This window comes from Notamacropus eugenii, chromosome 1, assembly GCF_028372415.1.
Source record: "Notamacropus eugenii isolate mMacEug1 chromosome 1, mMacEug1.pri_v2, whole genome shotgun sequence".
Classification (NCBI taxonomy): domain Eukaryota; kingdom Metazoa; phylum Chordata; class Mammalia; order Diprotodontia; family Macropodidae; genus Notamacropus; species Notamacropus eugenii.
In genome coordinates this window covers 446,551,663-446,579,011 of record NC_092872.1, presented here as the reverse complement: position 1 = coordinate 446,579,011, position 27,349 = coordinate 446,551,663, and the positions used below count along the sequence as shown (strand labels likewise).

Below are 27,349 nucleotides of genomic sequence, written 5' to 3'. Positions count from 1 at the left end.
TAATATGTAATAATATGTAATGTTAAATTACTTAACAGTTTACCTCAGCTCCTCATCTATAAAATGAGCTGGAGAAGAAAACGGCAAACCATTCCAGTATCTTTGCCAAGAAAACTCCAAAGAGTTGGGTATGATTGAAACCACTGAACAACAATGAACTATATGTTGGGTACTGTGCTAAGTGCTATTTACATTGAGATGGTGTTATTTATATCTGTTTTACAGTTGAGGAAACTGAGACAAACAGAGATTAATTACTCGCCCAAGATTACAAAGCTAGTAAGTGTCTAAGACTAGATTTGAACTCAGGTGTCCCTGATTCTAGGCCCAGTACTCCAGCCACTGTACCCACCAGCTGCTTCTATGAAGGACTGGGATTAGATGTATTCTGCTTGGTCCCTGACAGCAGAAATAGGAGCAGATATATATCAAGCAGTTGTACAACAAGGACATCAGTTACCTTAGGAGGTAATGAGTTTCCCATCACTGAAGGTTCTTCAGTGGAGGCTGGATGACCACTTGTCAGGCATGCTAGTGGAGAGTCCTGCCCAGGAAGGGGCTGGACTACATGCCCATTGGCTCTAGAGTTGGAGGACTTGGGTTTAAATCTCACCTGTGATGCCCACTCCCTGTGCAAGTTACCTTGGCCAAGTCACTTGGGCTTAATGGCCTCCAGGATCCTCTCTGCCTCAAGATCTGGGATCCTGGGATCATTGTAGCTCAAAAATTCTGATTTTAAGAGCTTTTAAGAGATCTTCCCTCATTCTTCCTTCTCTAGACTGCATCTTTGTGACTGGTGTATCTAGATGGCGCTGCGCGGAGAGGGGTATTGGGCCACATAGTCACTAAAGACATTTTAAGGTACCCACTGCTAGACCCCCTCCCCACTACTCACCTCACTGTTGTAGACAGCATAGACCAGGAATATGTACAGCCCCTAGGGACATAACACAGAATGAGGTGGGGAAGCAACGTTATCTCAGATCTGGGGGTTTGGCATAATCTAACAGATTCTGGAAGGAGAAGTGGGCCAGGGGCCAGTGGGCCAGGGTCCAGGCCTGCCATTTTCTGGTGTGGGGGTCCAGCTCAGGAGGAAGCTGAATGGGGAAGTGATGGTTGCCGAGGACCATTTCCCTCTTCCCCAAGGAAAACCAAGGTTAGCATTTCCTTTGGGAGATTTTGCCCTCTAGTGGCCACATGGTCAGAAATTCCAGTGGGTCGGTGAATAATAAATATCCTTTTTCCTCCAACACTGAGACCCAGTGAGTGATGGAGGTGGATCAGGGACTCCCTGTAATGTGTCCATCGAACTAGACTTCTCTAGGGTCTTTCCAGGTCTAATGTTCTATATTCTAATAGTCTATGTTTTAAGGACCCTCCCAACTCTAACATTCTATGTTCTTAAAGGAACTCACTAAGAACTAAGTTAAAATCCAGCCTCAGATTCTCACCAGCTGTGTGGCCCTGGCCAAGCTACTTAACCTCTGTTTGCCTCAGTTTCCTTAACTGTAAAATGGGAATAAGAGTAGCATCCACCTTCAAGGGCAGTTGTGAGGATCAAATGGGATGGTAAATGTAAAGTGCTTAGTACAGTGGGTAATACATAGTTGATGTTATATAAATGCTTATTCCCTTTCCTTTCCTCTGAAGTCTCATTCTGCAATAATGGTCTATGTGCAAAAGTCCTTTCCAGTCCTCACTTCTATATTCCACCACAATTTTATTCTTTAATGTTTGATGTTTCAGGTTCCCTCCCAGCTCTAATGCCTCATGAGTCTATGAGAGGCAGGAACATAAAGAAACTGAAATCTGTAGAGACAGAAGCAAAGACAGAGATGGAGACGCCATTGTGGAGACTGAAAGTGCAGAGATAGAAGTGCAGAAGAGAGACTAGGGCAGGGAAGAGAGGGTCACTAGAGACACAGAAAATAGAGGCACTGAGAAAAATGCCTACATGGGGAGAGGGATAGACACACAAAAAGACATAGAAAGAGAGAAATGGAAAGGAAGAAAAAGGTACACAGATATATGCAATCTAGAGTCAGGGAGAGCCAGAGATCTATAGGGAAGGGAATGGTTCAGAAGCAAAGGAGGAGGAGACAGAAGGTGGGCCTGGAGAAGCAGGCTGGAGAGAGCCAGTAGTTATGGAAATAAGGTACTTTGGGCCCTGCCCACCATCCAAGGAAGAGAGAGTTAGCTCCAGGGTCTGACTAGGGAGCTAAAGCCTAAGTATAGGAATGAGCAGCTCCAGGGTGGACCAGAGCCTGGGGGAGAGCCTGAGTACTGTGCCTGCTGCCCACCTCCCACTGCCCACCTCAGCTGAAGCTGAAACTGGGGAGATACCAGGGACATGGAGAGACAGGGAAAAAGAAACAGAGACAGGAAGAGAAAGAGGAGAGATAAAGTGAGAGAAATGAAGCCAGAGACAGGCAAGGAGAGAAAGATGCAAAGACTCAGTCCTTTAGTGTGAATGAGGGTCAGATTTTTCTTCTTCCCCAATAAAAGACAAGAGTCAGTGGCTGAGAGCTGGACCGGGTTGGGGGGAGGAGGAGAAAGCTTTGAATGTTGTCCTCTAGGGGCTGTCCCATGTATACTCCATTGACTTAGCTCAGATGGATCCTGAACTTCTTGGAAATGAAGCTGACGGAGCATAGGGGAGTGTGTGGAAGGTTGTGGTTGGACACTTCCTCAGACCTCAGGGACCAGATGAATGTCACTCACCTGGAAGCAGAGATCTGTGTCCCCGTCCCTATTCACACTCTTCCATCTCCCCACCTTCTAGACTGGGTTGGACACACACAGACACAGACCCAGACACACACACACACACGCACACACACACACACACATACACAAAACCCCCAAGCACTTTATAGGGCAAGACCACACAATATTCATTCACATAGGGCTTTCCACACAGTTGCCCTGTGAGGTAAGGTGTGTGAGCATTATTATACCCATTTTACAGATGAGGCTAAAAGATGAACAGGTACTTGCCTAAAGTTACACAGCATGTAGCTATGATGTATGTAATATCATTACATAGTATTATAGATTTAGACCTGGAAGGGACCTCAGAGGTTATCTATATGACTTCTTGTTACAGATGGAGAAACTGAGGCTCAGAGAAGCAACATGACTTGTTCAAGGTCTCATAACCAGTAATTGTCAGGAGTGAGGGCTTAAATCCAGATCTTCTGATTCAACCTATTTTTGAGTTTCCTAGAGTCAGAAGAGCAGTGGAAGGTAAAAAGAGACCTGGATTTAAAGTCAGAGGATTTGATTTAATTCAATAAAGATTTGAATCTGGGTTTGAATCTCACTTTTCAAATTTCCTAGTTGTGTGATCCTGGGCAAAGAATTTCATCCCTGTGGGCCTTAGTTTCCCTAATGAGGGTGTTGGATCGGGAGATGTCTTTTCCAAAACAAATCCCAAGACTGCTGTGATTCCAGGTAAAGTGATCTTGTTACTCCAGTACTAACACCAATCCTGGAGTCTGAATCCTCTACTCGAACTTCAGGGTCATCTTCTGTAATGGGCTACATGGGGCAGGGTAATGATAAGGAGAAAATAGGGCATCTGGATGCCCAGAAAGGTCAATGAACTTGACCCAAGTCCTCTGGTCTGCTTTTCTTCTGTTGTTCCCTGAGTTGGCATTACCTGGAAAGAGTTGAGGATGATGGACACATATGCCCATGCCATACTGAGGTGTGCCAACATGCTGCCCAGCCAAGTAAGGCCCAGAACTGGCAGCAGCACCAACACAGGTTTCACTGTTGCCCTGGAAGAAAAGAGAAGAGAGAACCCCATCAGTACAGAAGCCAAGGGCTAGGAGGGCGAGTCATATCAGAGATAGAACTAAGCCCCTACATCCCTCTACAAAAAAGACCAAGGACAGGGAAGGGTAGCTGCAATCCTTCTGTCCTATCTTCCCGTCATTCTGTAAGAATAGCTGGATGATCATGGGCAGCTGGTTTCACCTTTTCCTGCCTCAGTTTCTTCATATATAAAATAAATAGGGGCAGGGGGTGAGGAGAAAGTGAATTAGAACCAGGGACTCTGAATCTGGGGTACACAAACTTAAAATTTTTTGATAACTGTATTTAAATGTAATTGATTTTCTTTTCAATCCTGTGTATTTTAGTTTACATACTTAAAGCATTATTTTGAAAAAGGGGTAATAAAAACATTATTCTGAGAATGGTCCTCCTTGGAAGGAAGAATGGACAGTAGGAAGTAGAGGGTCAGGGTGTCCAGGAAGGCTGGTGAAACATCATTCTGAGAATGGGTCCATCCAGAGGTTTTGGTTTCATGGCCAAAGGGGGCCACGACACCAAGAAAGTTAAATATCCTTAGATGAGATATTTTTCTCTCAGTTCTCCTCTAGATAGAGCTTAGAATTCATGGTTTGAGGCCAAGTCCATCCCTAGAATTCTCTGTTCAAAGGTTCCTTTAGTCCTGACTTTCTATGTTCTGTGGTTCTTTCCCCAAATTCTTGAAGAGGCCTCCATCTCCCTGGATGCTAACCCATGCCTTCCCCTCACTCAGGGCACTGCCTCTTCACAAGGCAGACCCCAGACTGCTCTTTACAATGAAAAGACTTCTCTTCCCAAGAACTCCTCAGGAGTAAAAACATTCTGGAAGGAGATATGGGCTAAGAGATTTCTCCTTCACTTCTCCAGCAGCTCAACAAAGGCAACCTGGCTGCCATGTTTCAGCTTTGTCTCACTACCCTTAACCACTGGATGCCCACCTTTCCTTCTCCAGAGGGTCACTCTGAACACCTAGTGACATAAGACCCTTCCTTTCCATATCACTTTAAGGTTTATTTAAAAAACAAACAAACAAAAAACCCCAAGTCCAATATATATATATGGTAGTATGCCCATTTTAAGACGGGGACACTGATATTCAGAAAGGTTGGTAACCTCCAAAGGATTATATAGGAATAATAATAATGACTGCTAACATTTATATGGTGCTTACTATGTACCAGGCACTGTGTTAAGCACTTCACAACTGTCATCTCATTTGACTCTCATAATAAGCTTGAGAGGTCAGTGTTATTATCCTTATTTTACAGATGAGGAAACTGAGTCAAACAGAGGTCAAGTGATTTGTCCTGGGTCACACAGCTAGTAAGTATCTGATGCTGGATTTGAACTCTCAGAGTCCAGGCCTGGCACTGTGCCACCTAGCTGGGAGATCTTTGTCCTCTACCTTACCACTTTAGGGTTTCAACTTCTGAGAAGCTCTCAGCTTGGGTGTCCTACTCCAGACTGCTAAGTCCTCAGGGCAAAGATTGAGGATGTTCCTGTTGTCTCCTTCCTAAACTAGGAGACATGGGACAGATCCACCACACGTTCCTGCCCACAGACATACTCGGATATTCATAGGGTCACAGACTTAGAACAGGAAGGGATCTCAGGCACCATCTGGTTCAATCCTTATTTTGTAATTATCCCCCTTCCCTCTCTGCCCAGAGAGGGAAAGTAACATTCAAAGTCACACAGGGATTAAGTGGTAAAGTTGGAACTCAAACCAAACCTTCTCATTCTAATTCTATGAACTTTTCCATTAAAATAATAATGGAAATCAGCACAGCATTTAAATATTTGCAAAGCACATTGGGTACATTAGCTCATTTGAACTGCATAACAACATTCTGAGGAATACAGATATTACCAGTGCCATTTTTTTTTTTCAGCTCAGGAAACAAGCTCAGAGATATTGTGCTGGCCCATGGTTACATGGCTAAAGCTGGAGGCAGGATTTGAAGCTGGGTCTTCTTGACTCTAAGTCCTAACATCCTATCTACTATGTCATCATGGTGGTCCTCAGAGGCTAGGTTGGATGCACCAACCAAGCTGAGTATTCTCAAATCAAACTCAGTGAAAATTTGTCTTTGGTGCCCAGCCCTCAACAGGTAGTCCCAGCAGCTCCTCACCATATCTGGACTCCAATCTGCCTCTCAAGGCTATTTTGGGGGCTCAGCATTCTGGAACGTCGCCGGGCACTGGACACAGTGACTATCACCACTCGGAACAGGATGAAGGTATTCACCTGTGGGCCATGTGCAGAATGGACATGTTCTACTCCCATTTTCTCCACATTTATTCATACTATCCCTCCTGGGTGTTTCTCCTAGCTTTCTCCTTCAGCACTTTGCTTTGTGCTCCTTCTCCCTTCTTTCCCATCAAGAACTACTATTTATCAGGCCCTCCAAAATCCAACACCCTAGACCAGGGGTGGGGAACCTGCAGCCTCAATGTCACATGCAGCCCTCCAGGTCCTCAAGTGCAGCCCAAACTTCGTGAAGTTTGGATTCAAAGGGCTGCACTTGAGGTCACCTGTGACCTCAAGGTGCACGTCTCCCACCCCTGCCTTAGACCCTTAGGCCTCACCCCCAGGTACTCCCCACTCCCAGTAACAGCCCTGTCCATTTGGATCATATCTCTCTTTCTCTGGAGCTCTTTTCTCTATCCTCATCCCCCATAACAACCCATCAGCCTCCTCACAACCTACACTTTTCCTGGCCTTAATCTAGTCCTTCTAAAAATCTATCTCGCATTCCCTCAGGATCTGTTTTCTTCCTGTTCCTTTTCTCAAAGCTTCATCCCTGGTCTCTCAGATCCCTACCTTTCATCCTAGTTCCCTAAACTCACTTCTTATACCCATAGGATCCACCACACTCTTGGACTCCCTTGTACCTTCTCATTCAAGTCTCACTGAATATTATCTTTCTGTCCAACCCCAATTTTCAGGGCCAGCCCTTCAAGCCTTCCCTTGTCCCTGCCCTTCACTTACAGTTAATACAAAGAGGACAGGTCCTGCAAAGGCCCAGATGACGCCCTTCCGCAAGCTAAGCCAGCAGTGATGATCAGCCATATAGCCATCAAAGGAGGAAGCCAGAGTGACACCTACAATGACCACTGGGAGACCTGTAAGAGGGGAAGTATGGTGGGTGAAAGAGGAAATAACTGAGGAAGTAAATGTTCGACCTTCCGAGCATATCAATTTATTAAGCAACGCATGCTAATTACCTAACAAATTGGGACCAGGCCCCTTCCTCAGCTTAGGAATGGACCCTCAATATAAGGGGAAACAGGCTTTTATAGTTAAAAACAATCAAATAAGGCCAATTAATTAAAAAGAAACAATACAACATTAGATAGTCTGATTTCTAATTGGATGAAAGATTAAGAACTTTCCAAATTGGGAGGGGAAGAGCAAACAAGTGCAATTCCCTGAATTCAGAAAAAGAGGTGCCCCACTCCCCAAATATCTATAAACAATCAAAGGAGCATGGAAATAATAACTGTTCGATCACTACGGGGTCAGTTTTCAGATAAGACATATGGTTGCTGGAGCTGTATAATTGTGAGAACACCCCTTGCACTGATCTTCGGATCTGGCTGGGTTTCTGGTCAGCATAATCTAGGTCCTTAGTTAAGCATCTCTAAGCAGCAAGTAGAGTGGTCCAGCTTCCCAGCCACCCAAAGCTAGGTTCAGATAATACAATTCAATAAGGCTTTCTCATAATTCCCATAACTGAATAAAGTTTTCTCGCAGGACAGAAATTGGACTAGACCCATAACTGAATAGAAAGGGGTCTGAGCTAGCTTCCAAACTGGGGCACCAGATGGAGTCAATGGGGTTTGCTTATTTCCCACAATTAACCACCAATTAACCACCAACTAATCCCCTCGATTCCATCAAGACAAACAAGATACTAACAATCATTTCTAGTTTCTTTCCTCAACTACCCCAGACTAAATGGCCTCAGTTTTGCATGCTACCTCCTAGATCCTGGGGTTTTTTTCCTAGGCAGAGTGAGGAGAATTGTGAGAGAGCTAGAGGACAGGGAACAGAAAGTTTGGGTCTGGATTGGGGGAGGTCATCAGGGACAGGACTGGGCATATGTAGTCATGGTTTCAATCTAGGTTTAAGATTGGAGGCAGTATGAAGTAGTGGCTAGAATCCTGGATTCCTAGTTGGAGGTAGATCATAGGATTTAGAATTCAAAGAGACTTTAGAGACCTTCTAGTCCAATTACCTTATTTGACCAAACAGAAAATAGACCCAGGGAGGTTGTCATTTCTCTAAGATCACGCAGACAGTAAACAGTAGATCTGGTATGTGAGCCCAGATATTTTGATTCTGAATTCACCACTCCTTCCATAACATTTTGGTCCAAATATAGGCCTCCCTCTCACATAGGCTGCATCCCTAACACATCATTGTTTGAAGAGGTAATATAATCTAGTCATCTCCTCACCTCCCTCCCACCTCCTTGCCTTTAGTGGCCTCCTGGAGCTCAGTCCTTACCCCAGCCTATCATGTAGTAAAATTTCATCCTCTGATTCTCACTCCTGTTGACAGCTACGACCTTACTCCATAGTAGGAGACCCTCGACCAGCATCCAGGTAAAGGCAGCCATGAAGAAGAAGTGTAAGGAGGCTGTCAGCACCATGCACACCACCTGGGACCGGGAAGGACAAATATAAGGGCGAGTATATCACCTCCTCCCACCTCACTCCTAAGACTCAAGTCAGAAGATCCCTGTCAGAGTGTGAGGTTGATCCTTGCTAACCGAGTAACCTTGGGTACAGTCATTCCTCATCTCTGAGTCTCAGTTTTCTGATCCATAAAATGAGGACAACAAAGCACTTCCTACTTCCCCAGGCTATTGTGAGAGGAAAACACCTTGTAAACTACAAAAATGCTACAGAAATGGGAGTTGAGAGTGCCATCATTCCATGACTGAAAGAATGACCAGTGGTGTGACATGTGAAAAAGACTTGTGTTCAAGGCCTGGTTCTGTCAATGGTTAGCAGGGTGACATTGGGAAAGTCACCTCATGTCTCTAAGATCCAATTACATTAATAAAATGGAGATGATAAATATCATCTGCCTCAAAGGGCAGTTGTGAGGACCAAAGGAGATCACTTATGGGAAGCATTTTGTAAACCTTAAGGTGGTAGGTGGCTATCAGTTAGAATTGCCATTAAAATCAGCAGCAGCGTCAGGAGGGCGGTTCACATAGGAGGCACTTAATCAATGTTTATTAATTGATCGATTGATTCCCAGAATGAGTGGTACAATGAAAGTCAGGAGATACTGGTTTTTTCTTGACTGCCACTAATTCTGGGTAAGTTACTTTCTATCTCTGAGTTTCACTCAATTTCCTCGCCTGTGAAGTGGGCATATATTTTGCCCTCTTTCTCTTACAGTGGGGTTTTGGAGGTTTGGTTGAGATATTCCACGGGAAATTATTTCTAAAGGTATATAGGGAATAACATGGTTTGGGTTTGGGTTTGGATTTGGGGAGTGAGTTAAATGTGTGAGGAGGAAGTAGGACATAGCTCACCATCTTTACTCAGGCCTTTTCAGTCTTGAACCCTACTTGACTTATGAGGCAATCAGGAGCAATTAGGAGGGCTAAAGACAATCCCCAATTTTACTTCTTTGCAGATTTCTTAAGTGGAATTCCCAGGATAATTTGAAGGAGATTCAGGCTAGCAGCCCAGAGATACGATAGGAATTCAAAGGAATTTGGGAGCTATAGTTTAGATCATCTGATTTTAGACTGAGTAAATATGAATGGGTAGCTTTGGACAAAATAGTTCAAAAGACGGACTAAAAATGTCGCTAGTTGGCTGGGACTTGAATCACAAAGGAGTTAGTCATTAATGACAGTGATGAAGAAAGTGAATGCATAACGGCTGAGGACCAGTAGATGGTAGCAGAGAGCAGAGAAGTTGAGAGCAACGTGCAATGACGTCACACATTGGGAGCCTGTAACTTCGGAGGTATGAGTTAATAATAGCTACCATGTATATAGTAACAATGTATGACTGTGAGAGTTGCATAAGAAGGAAAGCTGGGTGCCGAAGGATCGATTCCTTCAAATTGTGATGCTAGAGAAGACGTTTAGAGTCCCGTGGACAGCAAGGAGATCCAATCAGTCACTACTTAAAAATTAATTAATCATCTGAAATGGATTCAGGCTATTCACTGGAAGGTCAAAAAATGAGGCTGAAGTTGGAATACTTTGACCACATAATGAGAAGAGGGGACTCATTGGAAAAGACCCTGATGTTGGGAAAGATTGAAGACAAAAGGAAAAGGGGAGGCAGGGGATGAGAGATGGAGAGATAGTGTCATGGAAAAAGCGAACATGAGCTTGGACAGACTTCAAGAGACAGTGAAGGACAGAAGGACTTGGCATACTGTGGTCCATGGGGTCCGACACGACTGAACAGCAAAAAATATAGCACTTACTATGGACCAGGCATAGTACTAAGTGCTTTTTACAAATACTATCTCATTTGATCCTCCCTACAACCTTGCAAGGTAGGTGCTATTATTACCCAATTTACAGTTGAGGAAACTGAGGCAAACAGAGATTTAAGTGACTTGGCCACATAGCCAATAAGTGTCTGAAGACAGATTTGAACTCAGGTCTTCCTAACTTGAGACCCAGCACTCTATCCACTGCACCAGCTGGCTGCCTGGGGTATATGTGCTCCTCCACAGAATTTTTTTGAGTGTATCCTGTTCTTTATGTAACCTCTCCCAAAGCAGGTGTGGTAACTCATGGGAACGTGTACCCCTGTGTGTCTGAGGGAAGAATCTTTATCATTTATTTTGTTATGCTGTCTGATTAAATGGCTTTTCTTTGAACTAATGTTTACACTTTGATTAACCTAGTAAGAGAAAACACAGGTAGGACTTCATGACCCTTGGTTTTGATTGTAGACTGTAGAACAATTATAAAATCCAAAACTGTTTTGGGCTTCTGGATTTCTATCTATAGGATGGGAATACTCATTCTTTTCCTTCTTCTCTCTTAGGGAGGTAAAGAGGATGGAGGGGTGGGAAAGACAGGTTGTGATGTTGTAGACCCAGTGCCTTCTCTGTCTAGGAAGGACCCATGCTCCATGTTCTGATTCATACACACACCTTCAGGGCTAGGACTGCCCACCTTCTTGGCTTTTGCCCATTCGCTGAACATGAGAAGGGCTTCAGCAGCTGCTAGAGCAAGGATAAGGTTCTTGTGAACGGTGGTCCTCTCAGACTGTGGGAGCCTGGGAGAGAACAGATAGAGGAAAAGAGGAGGGGGAGAAGGAAAGGAGGATGAGGGAAGGATGGGAGAAGGGAGGAGGAGGGGAGATGAAGCAGGAGGAAGGATGAAGAAAGGGAGGCAAAGAGGGCAAAGAGATGAGTAAGAGGAAAAGGAGAAAGAAGGGTGAGTGGAAGAGGGAGGAGGGGAGATGAGGATGAAGAAAAAGAAGAAAAAGAGTAAAAGATGAGATAGCAAAGGCAGAAGAGATGAGAAGGAAAGTGGGATGAGGAGATGAGGAGGAGGTAGAAGGGGAAATGGAGAAGAGGGAGAAGGGTGTGGAAGGAAAGAAGAGAAGGAAGAAGGATGAACTGAAATACTGACTTTCCTCCCCAAACTTTATCCTAGTGCAAAGTTCCCCTCTGCTCTCCCCACCTCTAGCTGGAAGAGAAGTTAGAGCTCTGATCCACAAGGACAGTAGGGCCAACTTTGGAGAGAGCATCTGAGCATCTCCTTCCCTGAAGACCTTTGAGGATGGGATCACACAAGCCCCGGGGGAACTCCTGAAGTGCAGTGGAATCTGGGTCAGAGTATATGTAGGGTTCATCAGGTGTCTGAGGACTCCTTACCCAACAGCCAGGAATAGGATGAAGGTGGTGATAAGAGCACAAAAGGACACGCCACAGCCGATGAAAGAGAGCGTCTTCAGCACAGACTCCTCCTCAGAGCTCCTCTGTTTGGAAAAACAAATAGGGCAAAACCACATAGAGACCAGGAGTTGTGGAGCCTTCTTCCATCCTATCTTTCTGCCCAGGTCAGGATGACTAGTTAGGGCAAGCCACTTTTCCAGTCTGGGCCTCAGTTTTCTCATCTTTAAAGCAGGGAGGTTAGACTAGACAATACCGAAATATCCGCGTAGCTCTAACATTGTGTGTTCTGAGGACCTTCCCAGCTCTGACAATCTTCATTCTCATGTCTCCTCCAGCTCTAACACTGCCCTCTTTTATGTTCTTCCCACACTGTCCTCTTTCCCTCAACCCCCTCAGGATTCTGATGACTGCAACTGGATTATTATTTAATGATAATAATATTAGCAGCAAGCATTTCCACAGCACTTGAAGGTTAGGAAAGTGCTTATCTAATTTGATCCTCACAACAACCCAGGGAGATAGGTGTTATTCTCCTATTCTCCTTATAGATGAGAAGCCTGAAGCCCAGACTGGGGAAGTTACTTGCCCAGGGTATTATAGCTAGTAAATAAATGTCTGAGGCAGGATCTGAATTGAGGTCTTCCTGACTTCAAGTACAACCCTCAGTCAGCTGTGTCATGTCACTATTTCCAGGACTGATCGAATCCCTTAACTCTACCACTAAGCATGACTCCCTACACTCCTCTCCCTTTTCCTGACCCACCTGGACATCATACACCTGTAAGAGGATGGCAAAGTTGGTGCTGTGGTTGCAGAAACAGGAGGTAGATTCTTGGTGCTGAGCATTCACTGAGCATCCTTCACTGGACCAGGAGCCCCCAGTCTCAGGGCTGGGATAGGAAGGAAACAAAAGGCCTGTCATTAGAATGAACTCATGCTGTCCTGAACCCATTCTCCCTACTACCCAGGGAAGTTGGGAGAAGGCCTCTGCCACCAGGCTGGATTCGAATCTCATCACCAATTTCATGCCTGACCTTAGACATGACTGTTTTTCCTTTCAGCTCTTTAATCTATAAAATGGGGATGATAATATCTAGTCTATTTATCTCACAGGGATGTTGTGAGGATCAACTCAGATGTGTAGAGAGGGAGCAATGGATACAGGGCTGGGTTTGAAGTCAGAAAGACCTCAGTTCAAATCCTGCCTTACATACTTATTAGCTGTGAGATCCTGGGCAAGTCATTTAACCTCTGTCTGAGTCAGGTTTCTCATTTGCAAAACTGGGATAATAGCACCTGGGAACACAACTCCTCTAAGGTTGTTGTGAAAATCAAATAAGGTAACATTTATTAAGTGTTGGCACATAGTAGGTGCTTAATAAATGTTTGTTTCCTTTTCTTCCTCCCCTCTTCCCTTCCTTTTTTCCTTCCCCATGCCGGCTCTAAATGTATCATCCTATGGATGCCAAATGCTGCCTACATTTCCAGATATGATCGCTCCATCTCTTTGGTTTTCCTCCACCTTTTCTTGCTCAAGGGAGGATTTGGGTAGGGGAGTAATAGAGCATATGTTAAAAGGCTTTGTTTTCCATTTTTGTCTTTCTTGTGAGGATGGGGTGATGAAGAGAGAGGAAAGAACAGAAATATTTGTTAATTGAAATAAAATTATTTTGAAAAGAAAACATGATGTGAAAAGCAAAAGCCATTCACTAAACTTCTAAAAACACTCTCAGCATATGTGCAGTCACTAGAACAATGCCAGACACCTGTAGTGTCAAGGAAATAATACTGGATTTGAACTCTGTGGACGTGGAGTTTGAATCCTGGCTGTACTCCCCATTATCCTTGGGACCTGGCTCAAGCTTGAGGAATGGAAGCATGGTACAGGGAGATATATTCTGGACCAAGGTTCAAATCTTGCCCTTGCCACTTACTACCTAATTAACATTGAGCGATTCCCTTAAGAGGAGAAGCTAGGTAGTGCCAGGACTGGAAGCAGGGAGACTCATCTTTCTGAGTTCAAATACAGTCCCAGATACTTACTAGCTGTGTGATCCTGGGCAAGTCACTTAACCCTATTTGCCTCAGTTTCCTCATCTGTAAAATGAGCTAGAGAAGGAAATGGTAAACCACTCCAGTATCTTTGTCAAGAAAATCGCACATGGGGACACAAAGAGTTGGACACAACTGAAAAATGACTGAATAACAAAAATTCCCTTAATCTCCCCAGTCTCAGATTCCTTACCTAGAAAGCAGAGGTCCCTTCTGACTCCATCCCCTGTAAGCCCAAACAGAGTTTTATCCACGGTTAATTATCACTGTTACTATAGCTTTTATGGGGTTCAGGGACTTTGTACTTAGCTGACAGACAGAATCCCCTCCTGCCAGGGACCCTGGATCATTTAGATCAGGGTTATTAAAGTTTTTTGAGTGATGAACACCTTTGACAGTCTAGTGAAGCCTATGGATCCACCTAGAAGCAGCTAGACGTGCAATGGATAGAATACTTAGTCTGGAGTCAGTTCAAATTTGGCCGCAGATGCTTACTAGCTGTGTGGTCCTAGGTAAGTCATTTACCTAAGGACAGCATTCAGAATGCTACCATTCTGCTTGCCCGAGTTTCCTCTTCTGTAAAATTTGGATACTAATAGCACCTGGCTCACAGGGTTGTTCTGAGGATCAGATGAGATAATATTCATAAAGAGCTTAGCACAGTACCAGGCATACAGTAGGCACTTAATAAAAGTTTGTTTGCTCCTTTCCTTTCTTCTCAGAATAATGTTTTTAAAAGCATAAGATAACACATAGAATTTCAAAGGAAACCAATTGTATGTAAACTATTGTTGTTTTTCAGTTGTGTCAAACTCTCTGCAAGTCCAGATCATTTTATAGATGAGGAAACTGAGGCAAATAGGGTTAAGTGACTTGCCCAGGGTCATACAGCTAGTATGTGTCTGAGGCTGGATTCGAAATCAGGAAGAGTAGTCTGGTGAGCAAACAACAATCCCTGAACTCCAGGATACTCCCTGCCCTTCCTCCCTTCCCAAAACCCTTCAGTTATATGGAAGGACTTTCCCTTCCCTTTTATGATACTCCCCTCAGGCAAGAGGAAGGAATCATGTTTTCCCCACCCCTCCCTTGGAAATCAGTGGGAATTATTTAAAAAAAAAAAAGAATACTCAGAAAGCCAGGAAAACATATAAATATGAAAACCCAACAGGTATGTATGGCGTAGAGGAAAGGCTATTTTTAAAGGGGTGGAGTGGGGCAGAAGTATTGCCCAGTTTTCACAAAGGGGTGGGCACTCTGGGGGTCCAAGGCTCGTACAGTGAGTTTGTAGGATGCTGTTAGCTACTTGTTGATCTGGATCTGTCCATGAAGTTCAGAGTGATGGGAGGTGAGAATGATAGGTCAAATCTAACAAGATGGAATTGAGGAGCGATAAATGTCAGGTCCTACCTTGGGGTTCCAAAATTAAACAGAGCAAGTATGGGGAGGTAAAGTTATGACCAGACAAAAGTTAGTATGAACAAGTTCTGGGGATTTTAGAGTCCAGCAAGCTCCATATGGGTGTCAATGGGTGTCACTGGAGTCACATGGAAGCCAAGAAAGCTAATGGGCCCTTAGGCTTCATTAAGAGGAATTTCATGTTCAGCACTTGGGTGGTGGCAGTCCCGTCCTCTCCATCCTGGTCAGACCATATTGAGAATAGCACATTCAGGGCCCCACATTTCAGGAAGGATACTGACAAATTAGCACAGGCAGCGGACAGTGAACAGGATGGTGAGAGAACTGAGAGCCAGGACTGTGTGGGAGTCAGCTCCTGTTACATTTTCAGTGTGAGCGTTCACACCTTGGACCTTGGCAAATGCTACAAAAATAGGACTTCATTTCTTGCTTGTTGATTGTCTAGATTTAAGAAAGTAATGGAGAAATAATGATGAACAATGCAGATGAAACCAAAAAGTATGTCAAGCTGGCTGTTAAGCATTTATTCAGCACTCCCCTGCTAGAAACAATGTTATATCCTAGACTCTGGTTTAAGAAACCAGTGATGTTCAGTGTGGGAGGAAGAGGAGACTTAGAAGGACATCCTAGCTCTCTTTAGGTATGTGAAGGCTGATCCTATGGGAGTGCAACTGAACTCATTCTGATTGGTCCCAGAGAGCAAAACTAAAAGAGGCTGGTGCAGGGGTGGGGAATCTGCGCTGGTGGATGTTACGGCGAACCAAATCTGGAGTTGATTTAAGAATAAATATAATAGTAAGGAAGGGCTGCCCCGCTTTTAGGCGGTAGAGGCTGAAAGTTTTCAGGCATGGGTAAGATGTCATTCATTCATAAAATGAGATCCCGTAGTTGGCAAGATATGAACCTGTGTGGGGAAACCCTAATGGATTTCAAGTCCATCACCTTAACCACTCAGCCACAACTATCTGCCAGCACAGGGTGCCCACATCAGAAAAGGTGCTGTGCTCTTTGAGCAAAGCAGAATTGAGACAGCACAAAGTAAATGCAGGATGTGCAAATTTGGGATATCCACCACAAATGTTCATATGGACTATCTGTGCCCAACCTGTGGTAGAGGATTCTGAGCTCGTATTGGTCTGATTAGCCACAGTCAGACACTGAAGTTTCACTTTACAATGGTGATGTCATTTTGGTCTTCAAAGACGAAGGACAACAACCATTCATTTATTTATTCATCCATCCATCCATCCATCTACCTATTCGTTCATTTATTCATTCATTAACTCATTTATTTGTTTATTTATTGCTGTATAGAGAATTCTTGTTCAGATATCTGTTAGACTTAGATCTGTGATTCTGGGAAACAGCCTGTGTTTAAATTCAATTAGTACTATCTTCTTTCCTCATTGGCCAGAGGGGGTCACTGTAGTATTGCTAATAACATGATTTTCAGCTGTGTCACTTTCAGTTCTGTAGAGATTTGCCGAATCTTGGAAGGGACCCTCAGAGGTCGTCCATGATTGAAATTAAGAGAGGTTGAGGGACTTATCCACAGACACGGCTACTACATGTGAGAACTGGGATTGAAAAGCATGCCTTTCTCTGTACCATGTTGTCCCATGAACCTCAAAACCACCCTGTAAGGGAGGTGGAGCAGGAACTATCACCTCCATTTTGCAGATGGGAAAGGCAAGGCTCATCGAGCGGGAACAGCTCCCCTTAGATCACAGAGTCAGTTAGCGGAGGAGTCACAATTCTTAACTCTAAGTTAAGTTGAGGTTGGGTTTTTTGGTTTTTCTATTACACTGAGCACTATCGAAAGTCAACTGTCCTAGGTCTGGATAAACAGGGGAGAAAATCAAAAGGCTGAAAAGGAAGGGTCCAATCACACATTGAAGGACCCTAGTGTGCTTAGGAATCTCCTTACTCTCCTCTCACCCCCAAGGTCAATCCTGGATTGCGTATACAATTTTCTTTGTCAGAACAAGTCTCACCTTGAATCTGAATCAAAGATTTTAGAGCTTTAAGGGACAGTAGACATCATGAATGAATGAATGGATGAATTGATGAATAAATGAATGGATAAATGGTTGAATGAATGGATAAATGAATAAATGAATGAATGGGTGGATGGATAAATGAATAAACAGATAAAAGAATGCATGCATGGATGGATGAATGAATGGATGGATGGATGGATGGATGGATGGGTGGATTTGAGTATTTACTCTGGGTAAAGCACTGAGTTAAGCTCTGGGGACACAAACAGCAAAGACAGCCTCTGCTCTCAAAGAACTCACATTTTAATATGTGAGGGCTACAACGAATGAAAATGTATCAAATAAATTGTGACTAAAATTATCAACTCCCATTTCTTCAGCACTTTGAGGTTTACAGAGTACTTTCCTCACAATAACCGAGCTAATGCTAATATTTTTATACCTATTTTACAGATGAGGAAACTGATGCTCAGAGTATTTCAGTGAGTTGTCCCAGGTTACCCATGGTTCAGTAGACAAGAATGTGAGATGTGGAGTTGGGGTAGCTGAGGTCTAATTCAGCTCCTACTTACTACCCATGGATCCTTAGACAATTCTTTGAATATCATCTAATCCAGGGGTTTCTTAATCTGAACCCTGTGAACTTGGAACTTTTGATATTTTGATAACTGATGTAATCCTATGTATTTTATATATTTAAACACATTATTCTGAGAAGGCATCCATAGGCATCTATGACACACAAAAAGATTAAGCACCTCTGATCTGTCCTAGCTTCCTCATTTTAACAGATGAGGAAACTGAGACCCTGAAAGGCTAAGTTATTGTGTCCAAGGTCACATGGGTGTTAAGAGCAGAATTCACGGCCAGGGTCTTGGACTCCAGATCTAGTCTGGGAATTGCCCTTTCCCTTCCTTCCACCTTCCCCTCCTTCCCCCAAGTGAGGAATTCTATCCTCTGTCACTTGCCCTCTCTATTCCTCCCCAAGAAATCCTGGCCTGGAGCAGACTATAGCTAGGGTGGCTGCCTTCTCCTGAATCAAGGGCTACCTCACCTACTGCTGAAATTCCAGAAGGCACATAGAGGCTCCACGAGTTTATCTGAAAAGCCCTGCAGGGGAAAAGAAGGCAAGAAAGGAAGGGTAGAGTGAGTTCACTTCCCTCCCAATTCATCACCAAGCATTTGTTAAGCACAAGGCACTGTGCTGGGTGCCAGTGGTATACAGACCTTGGTTACAGGAGTACACAACATGCAAATATGTAACTATATGTAAAAATATGAAATAAACACAAGTTAATTTCTAGGGTGAGGCACTGGGAGCTTGAGGGATTTGGAAAGACTAGATTAGGAGGTGATACTGGGGCTGAGTTCTGAAGGCAAAGAAGGCTTCTGAAAGGGCAGAGGTGAGGGATCACCTGTGTGAGGCATGGAGATGGGAGACGGGCTCTCACGTGTGAGGAACATCAAGAAAGCCAATTTGACTGAAATGTAGAGTGAGGGAAGGGTGGTAACATCTAATAATAAAGTCTAATAAGGCAGGCTGGAGCCCCATGGTAAAGGGGCTTTCAATGACAGATAGGTCTGCATGGGATCTTCAGAGGGAAGAGGAAGCCACTGAAAGTCCTAGTGGCAGATCTCTCCATTTATAGAACAAAGGAGCATGGTCAAGAACAATGGAGAAAGGGTCGGGGGACCCAGGAAGGGAATTAGGGTCTTAAGTGCCAAAACATCACGTGGCTCTTAGTGTTTAAGGAAGGAGAACAGTTTGAATTTCAAATAAAATTCTGACTAAAAATAATTGCCATTTTTTTTAGCTCTTTGAGCTTTACAGAGGGCTTTCCTCTAAATAACTCTGTAAGGCAGGTAATACTAGTATTATTACCCTCATTTTACAAAGGAGGAAACTGAGGCATGGAGTGCTTAAGTGACTTGCATGAAATTGCAAATGATATAGTAAAAAGAATGCTGGATGTGGAGTCAGAGGAGCTGGGTTCAAGTCCTAGCTCTCCTACTTATTACCTGTATGACATTAGGTAAGTTATTTAACCTCTCTGCGTCTCAGTTTCCTCATCTATGAAATAAGGGGCTTAGATTTGAGAATCTCTGGGATTCTTTTTCACTCTAAAAATATGATCCTGTGATCTAGCATCAGGGTTGTTAACTTGAACTCAAGTCTTCTGACTCTAGGTCCAGGCTCTTAAACACCATACCATGCTACCTCTTCAGTGTTGCTCAGATTTTTATGTGGTTCTTGAAGATTTACAAAGCACTTTCCCCACAACAACCCAGTGAGACAGGTAGTGAAAAATGTATAACCCTCATTTTAGGGACCTCAGGAATCTAAGGCTGACTTTCCCAGAGTCACACAGCTAGTCACACAAATGTTGATGCATATGTCATCTGTGACTCAATTTTATTTTAAATTCCAAATGATCTCCTTCCTCTTCCATTCCCCAACCCACTGAGAAGGCAAAAAAAACAAAACCCATTATAAATTTGCAAACAAATTCTCACATTAGCCATGTTCCCCCCACCCCCAAAAAAGAGTAAGTAAAGGAAAACAAAGAAAGAGAAGAAAATATACTTCAGTTTGTACCCTGAATCATTTCTCTCTCTGGAGATGGAAAGCATGTTTCATCATGAATCCTTTGGAACTGTGGTTGATCATTGTGTTAATCAGACTTACTAAGCTTTTCAAAGTTGATTTCCTTCAAAATATTGCTGTTATTATATATGTATATATGTATATATTGTTCTCCTGGTTCTGCTCAATTCACTTGGTATCAGTTCATACAAATCTTCCTGGGTTTTTCTGAACCTATCCTCTTCATCATTTCTTACAGAACAATAATATTACCTCATATTCATACACCATAACTGTATCAGTTCATACAAATCTTCCCAAGTTTTTCTGAAACCGTTCCTTTTATCATGAATTAAAGTATAATAATATTCCATCACATTCATATACCATAACTTATTCAGTCATTCCTCAATTCATAGGCATCCTTTTAGTTTCTAATTCTTTGCCACCACAAAAAGAACTGCTATAAATATTTTTGTTTCTGTGGGTTAATTTCCTCTTTCCGTGATCTCTTGTGGGCATAGAATATCATTTAACCTTCTAATGCCTCCAGGTGATTAACCAAGATCATAAGTTGAAGAGCAGGTACTGCTCTGCATTGGTATGGGAAGGTTCATAAGATGATCCATGTAGAGCTTGGAGGGCATATGTTAAAGAAAGGACTTGAATCTAGGTCTTCTTGAAACCAAGACTGGCTTTCTATCCCCTACACTATTATTTGTAACATTTATTCAATAGTTCTGTGTTTCCTGCTATTTATCTATAAAGGCAGATAAATGAAGCATTTTTCTGCTTCTGTCCAAGAGTTTCTCTCTGAGCCTCAAAATTTTTGCTAGTGGGATGAGGAAGGGGAATGCATCTCTTTCTGAGGTTGAGGACTGTGGTCTAGGTCTCTAACAGATCTGTCACTGTTGATGTCACCCACTCTACCTTACCTGGGTCCTGTGTAGAAGACGGTAATGCACAGCTGTGCTGACCTCCTGGAAGTTGACCAGAAGTGTGGATGAGATGATGGCTGACCCCACCTGGGTGCTTAGGTACCTAGAAGCACATTGGGAAAATGTGTTGAAGAGCTACAAGTCTGGTAGATGACCTACTGCCAGTCATTTCCCATCTTGGACACCATTTTCTAGTCCTAGCTCTTATATTTATTATCTATGTGTTTATAAGTACCATCACCTCTCTCAACTCTGACATATATGACCTCTGAGGTTTCCCTGCTTAATAAAATGAGAATCATTTCTAAAGGACTTTTAAACTATTACATTGTATATTCCAAGGCCCCTTCCAGCTCTAACACTCTATGTTCTAAGGTTCCTTCTAGTTCTACCCTTCTATGGTCTATGTTTGAACATTCTAGGCAATAAGATTCCTTTCAGCTTCAACATTTCATGTTTTAAAGGCCTTCCTATATGTAACTAACAGTTAACCAAGCCAATATTAAGTGCTTACTGTGTTCTAGGCACTGTGTTAGACAAAAATGAAACCATTCCTGCCCTCAAGAACTTACATTCTATGTAGGGAGATGTGTACCCATAGAAGCATGTACAAATACATTCAAAATAAATATATGGTTATTTTAATAGGATAGAGGCACTAGCAGCTGGAACAATTAGTAGAGGCCTCTCGTAGTTGATGGCATTTGAGCTAAATCTATATTCTGTGATTCTATTTTCCTTCCCCACCCTTACACTTTCCCTCCCTCCCATCAATTAATCCTTCTCTGGGGAAAAAAAGGCATCCAAAATGATCAGGATCCTTTGGTCCCTACAAACTACCACCCAGACGGACCCAAGGAGAAAAGTCCCTACTCACTTTTGCCTTTTGTCAGATATGGAGACATCTTGGCTGAGGACCTTGCTACCTTCCTGCCCTTCCCACCCCAAGGAGTGCTGGAGGGCACTGTAGGCAAACCAGGTGTTGATCACAGTGACTCTGGAGAGACCTGGGCAGATGGGAAACATCCTCTTCAGATGACTGACCCACTCAGTCCCACAATCTCATTCATTCTCTGCCTCACTTCACTTAGGCCCGTGGAGATTTTCCTTTGTGACTGTTTAGTCTCCCAACTCAGGCTTGGGTGTTCCCAGAGGGCAAGAGACCAGGTCATCCTTCTCATGTTAGGGGGCTGCCTGAGAGAAGAAGACATGTTGTTCCCCTCAGATTGGGGGACTCAGAGGCAGGGCCTCTGTCTCTTCTCTCAAAGAGGGACTCCTTGAGGACTAGGCCCTTGGCTCTCTTCTGAGCCTCAATTTCATATCCTGAAGAGTCCATCCCCTCTCCTTCCACTAAGGACTACTCTCTGTCCCTTTAAAGCAGTGGTATCAAACCCAACTAAAAATGGAGCCACTAGATCTAAGGATCCCTACAGGTTGTACATTGTTTAAAAAAATATCCATTAAAGAAAAGTTCATGAACATTATTATATCATATTATATATCATGTTATATAAATATATATCAAATATGTAACATCATATTATGTCAAATTAATTATATATTATATCATATTATATAACATAATTATGTTATATTAATCACATATTAAGGCTACTTTAATATTAATAATAATATGTTTTATATAATACACATTAATAAACATTAACATTTATATATTTAATTACATAGTAAATATATAGCATTATATGTTATATTAATATTGTCTATATTCATAACGACATTATCTATGTTCTATTGTATTTTTGTTCTGTTAAATATTTCCCAGTTATATTTTAATCTGGTTTGGGCTACACTTGGGAGGGTGGTAGTAGCCTGGTGCCACCATGGCCCAAAAACATCTGAAGGGTGAGAGGAATTTCTTTGAGCTCTCTTCCCTCATAAATTTTAGAGGAGAAACTGAAGCCTGAGGTGGAGGAGAGTCTAGAGTCTATCAGACTCTTCTCCCAGATAGAGTGTACCAGTTTCATCTCCCAGAGCTCACCTTTTCCTTGAAGTCTTCTCACTTCCTCAAAAGGCAGTTGGATATAATCTGACCCATCTGGAATCTCCAATAAGTCACTACTGGTCAAGTCTCTCAGGTTCAGGCTTCGAGCTTCAATGCCTGGAGAAAGAGTAGGAACCCAAGGCTGAAGAGCTCCCCAAGCTCAAGATGGGTGGAACTTTGTGTTTTTAAGGTTAGGTGCTCTCCCCTAAACTGGAGATCCTCAATGCACTGATCAAGAGACTCTTCTGCCCCATCCTCCTTTCTGGACTTGGACATTCAAGTGAATTTGGTAGTATAAGTATTATAAGATTCAATATATCAAGGACCCATGACCTCACTGATGTGGGTTGTGAGGCAGGTCACAGCTGTCCTCCATGTTTATTGTTCAGCCTTCATTTTCAAAGAGGGCCAATGATATCATGGAGTGTCTGAGTAGATGGGTCTTCATTAATTGCTATGGTCAGTGTTCTGATAATGAACCTCATGTCTGTAATCTGGTCCTCAAAACTCAGCATGTAGTCTATCACTAGGACTATTCCCCAAGTCTTTCCTACTTGGTAAATGAGCATTTATTAAGTTGCTATGAGGTATGTAGTAGGAGTGGGAACATGAAGATAGTGATGAAATACTTCCTGTCCTCAAGACAAGGGAGAAACAATCTGTGCATTTATAAAATTTATACAAGATAAATACAAGGGACTTTTTGGGAGGAGGTACAAGCAGCTAGGGAATCAGGAAAGAACCTATACTTGAGTGGAGCTTTGAGGGGAACTAGGGATGTTTAAGACGTGAAGGCAAGAGGGAAGAGTCATCTTCTCAGGCACTGCAAATAGCTTATGCAAAGGCATGAAGATGGAAGATGAGGTATCATGTGTGAGGGTCAATAAGAGAGTTGGTTTGGTTAGGTCATAAGATGACTGAAGGGAAGAATTATAAAATTATAAACATAAAAGTATAAATTATAAATAAATATAAATTATAAAATAAGCTTAGAAAGATAAGTAAGAGCCAGGTTTGAAGGGCTTTAAATGGCAAGCAGAGGAACTTCTATTTGATTCTGGAGGGAATAGGGAGCCACTAGAGATTCCTGATCAAAGAGGGACATTATCAGACTTCAGCTTTACAAATATCACTTTGAACAGCTGTGGGGAAGATGGATTGGAGAACAAGTTAGATCTTGTACTATATTAGGTATAGCCTTCTAGAACCCAAGGAAACCTCTACAAAGAGAGGACATTAGTAGATGGTGACAAAGATGTTGAGGGGATTAGAGACAAAGCCATGAGAGAAAATTGGAGATGTTTAGTTTGGTGAAGACTTGGGGATGGAGGTAGGTGGTTGAAGGACTATGATCACTTACTTTAAGTACCCTGAGAAAGACACTTCTCAGTGCTCCAGGTAATTCTAAGACTATAAATTGCAGAAGAGATGCTAATCTGCATTGTTGGAGGGAGTTTCCTCATCTGGGAATTCCCTAATGAAATCACAGATCCAAGTCATAGCCCTAAGATGACATGCACAGAGGGATTTAACTGTAGTGGTTGGTCCCTGAAAATAGCATTAGGAACAATGAGAAGTTACAGGGAGATAGATTTCAGCTTGATACAAGGAAGAACTTTTTAGCAGTTTGAGGGTATCTAAGAGTAGAATGGGGTATCTTGAGAGGTAATGAGTTCACCATCAGTGAAGGTCTTCAAATGAAGGCTGGATGATCACATGTTGGAGATATTGTAGAAAAGAATCTTTTCCCTTCAACTCTGAGATTCGGTGAGTACAAGCTTGATCATTTCCATTTTAGTAAAGCCCAGGGAGGAAGTATATTTCTTAAGTTCATATAGTTGGAGAACTAGCATCAGGATATCATTACGTACACTCACCAACAGAGCCCTTCCAGATAGAGATGTTGGATCTCTCAGCTGTGAGGAGCAGGCTCAGCCTGGCGGCAATGCGGTTCACACTCTCCACCAGGACCATGGGACTTTGGATGATCTGAAGACAGAGCCCATGGTTGTAGTCTGAGCTGAGAGTCCCCCCTTTCCCTCTATAGCTGTTTTCCTTTCCTCCAACCTCAGACAACCCCGAAACATCAGCAAATAACTCCCCTATAATTGATTCTGACCAGACACTCACTGTATTTTGACACTTGAAGACAGTTCTCAGTGATCAGTGCTAACAGAAGGGATCCATGGTATGGCTAATACAACAACACTAATAACAGCTAGCATATATACAGTGCTTTAAAGTTGACAAAACACTTTACAAATATTATCCCATTTTATCCTCATAGCAATCCTGGGAGGAAGTGCTATTATTATCCCCATTTTCCAGATGAGGAAATGGAGACAGGATTAAGTATCTTATCCAGGGTTGCCCTTGCTCAATGTTCTAAGATAGATTTGAATTTAAGCCTTGACTCCAGGTTCAGGGTTCTATCTAGCTTCCTATGAAACAGTAGATACTGAGATATGGTGCTTTAAGCAGCTTACTTAGGTACTCAGCCTTCTGTTGAGTACTTTGAAAAATATAAGGAAAGACACAATCCCCATATTCATGTAGGTTATAGTTTAGTTCAGTGATTCCTAAACTCATTTGTCCTACTGCCCCCTTTAAAAAAAAATTACTCAGCACCACCCCCTCCAGAAATCTACTTTCTTTAACCTGTTGATGTTTTTTTCAATTGGCATCCTTTAAAAAAATACAATCTTTTAAAAAATGACACATTTTAAATTTAATAATTTATTGTAAATTTGTGGAGTTTTTCCTGCATTGAAATTTTGATGATGCAATATAGTGTATATTATCGTATTCTTAACAAGTCATTACAGGCATATATTCCTGTTAATGCATACTGGACTTCCTGACAATGCAGACACACATGTGCCAACACTTGCTTGTTAAGACCTGTTGGCGGACTTGAGCACTGATCAGTAACAACTTCCATTTTGTGTGTTTATTTGGAAGATAAGGTAATCACTATGACTTTAACTGTTGCACAACAGATGAAACATGTACAAAAGGTTTTTCAAATTTTTCTTCTCTACTATTCTTATGCTTCTACTACTGCCCCTTACTCTTATTTAACATTGCCTAATTGCACCCAAGGCTACTATTGCCCCCTCTCATTATTCCAGTGTTCCCTGGGGGCAGTATCACTCACTTTGGGAACCTATGGTTCTAGTTGGAGCAATAGGAAACATATGAGAGTTATTCTAGGGAACAATTCTATGTCATATGAGCAAATGTGATCCCATGGTATAGAATGCATATATTTCATAGACAGGAGAATGTTAAAGCTGAAAGCACACTTAGAACACAGAATATTAATGATATTATTACATATTTTAATATACTAACAATACTATTATATTATTTTGAAATAGAAACATTATGTAGTATAACAATATTATAATATAATAAACATAATATATTATAATAAAATATAATATAATGAAAATAAAATAATATATAATAAAATAATGGTATAATAACATTATTATATTATATATAAATGTATTATAATATACAATCATATTATAATAGTATAAATAATAGTAATATGAGAATACTAAATAATAGTATAGAACTGTGGTTGAGACCATAGAATGAAGGCAGAAGATATATCAAAGCATGGAATGTTAGAATATATATAGAATGTTAGAGCTGAAAGAGAGAAACATTGACCATGAGGGCTGGAAAGGACCTGATTACACAAAGTACTAGAAGGTAGAATATTAGACTTAGAACATACTTTTGAACATAGAACTTTAGAACATAGAACAAAGAATCTTAGAATTAAAAAAGGTCTTAAAGTCCATCTCAAGTCTATAAGTTCCCCACCTCCTGATTCTAGTTTAACCTTCTCATTTTACTGATAAGGAACCTAAGACCCAGAGAGGGAGGGAAGGAATACGTACTTATTAAGCCCCTTCTAGTGCTAGGCATTGTAACTGGCATTGTGCTGTAGGCTCTTCACAAATATTATCTTCACTGAATCCTCATGATTATGTTGGGAGTTAGGTGTTATTATTATCTCCATTTTATAGTTGAAGGAACTGAGATCTAGAGAGGTTGACATAGCTAATGAGTGTCTGAGGCTGGATTTGAATTCAGATCTTTCTGACTCTAGAGTTCTGTCTAGCTGCCTCTAGGCATAAGGGAAGGGTCACTGTATCAATACTGGGATTTGAACTCTGAGCTTCCCAAATACCATGCTCTTTCCATAATATTTCATAAGGTCACGTGATTAACAAATTAAATGTACTCATCTTACCCTGCTTGTTAGATTGTAAATTCGCTGAGGACAACAGCTATGTCATTTTCGTCTTTCTATTCCCATCATGGGGAATAGTGCCTGGCAAGTAATAGGTGCTTAACAGATTTTGGTTCAGTTGCATTAGAGATACCTTTTCCCATTTCTGTGTTTTAGGATTTCTTCCAGCTATAAAATTTTATGGCTATGATTTAATATGAATAGAAGGCTCTGCTGAGACCAAGGTATTAGAGTTTTTATCTCAAATATAACACCTTACATTTGTAGGGTGCTTTACTGTTTACAAAACATTTTCCCATACCTCATCTTAAATCTTAAAACAGACGGTTCTGTGAGACAGACAAAGCACTAATTGTATTGTATTGTAT

The 27,349-nt window shown here is 42.1% G+C and overlaps 1 protein-coding gene across 1 annotated transcript in view; it reads right to left on the bottom strand.

Annotated features, from left to right (window-relative positions):
- Positions 1 to 871: 871 nt before the first annotated feature.
- ADGRD2 (adhesion G protein-coupled receptor D2) overlaps positions 872 to 27,349 on the bottom strand; it is a 52,646-nt gene continuing 26,168 nt past the window's right edge. The window contains 12 exon segments of the mRNA XM_072630329.1: positions 872 to 937; positions 3,662 to 3,782; positions 5,949 to 6,064; positions 6,809 to 6,942; positions 8,330 to 8,483; positions 10,989 to 11,091; positions 11,696 to 11,799; positions 12,480 to 12,631; positions 20,694 to 20,809; positions 21,584 to 21,713; positions 22,709 to 22,828; positions 24,589 to 24,700. Coding sequence (XP_072486430.1) covers positions 872 to 937; positions 3,662 to 3,782; positions 5,949 to 6,064; positions 6,809 to 6,942; positions 8,330 to 8,483; positions 10,989 to 11,091; positions 11,696 to 11,799; positions 12,480 to 12,631; positions 20,694 to 20,809; positions 21,584 to 21,713; positions 22,709 to 22,828; positions 24,589 to 24,700 — 1,428 coding nt within the window.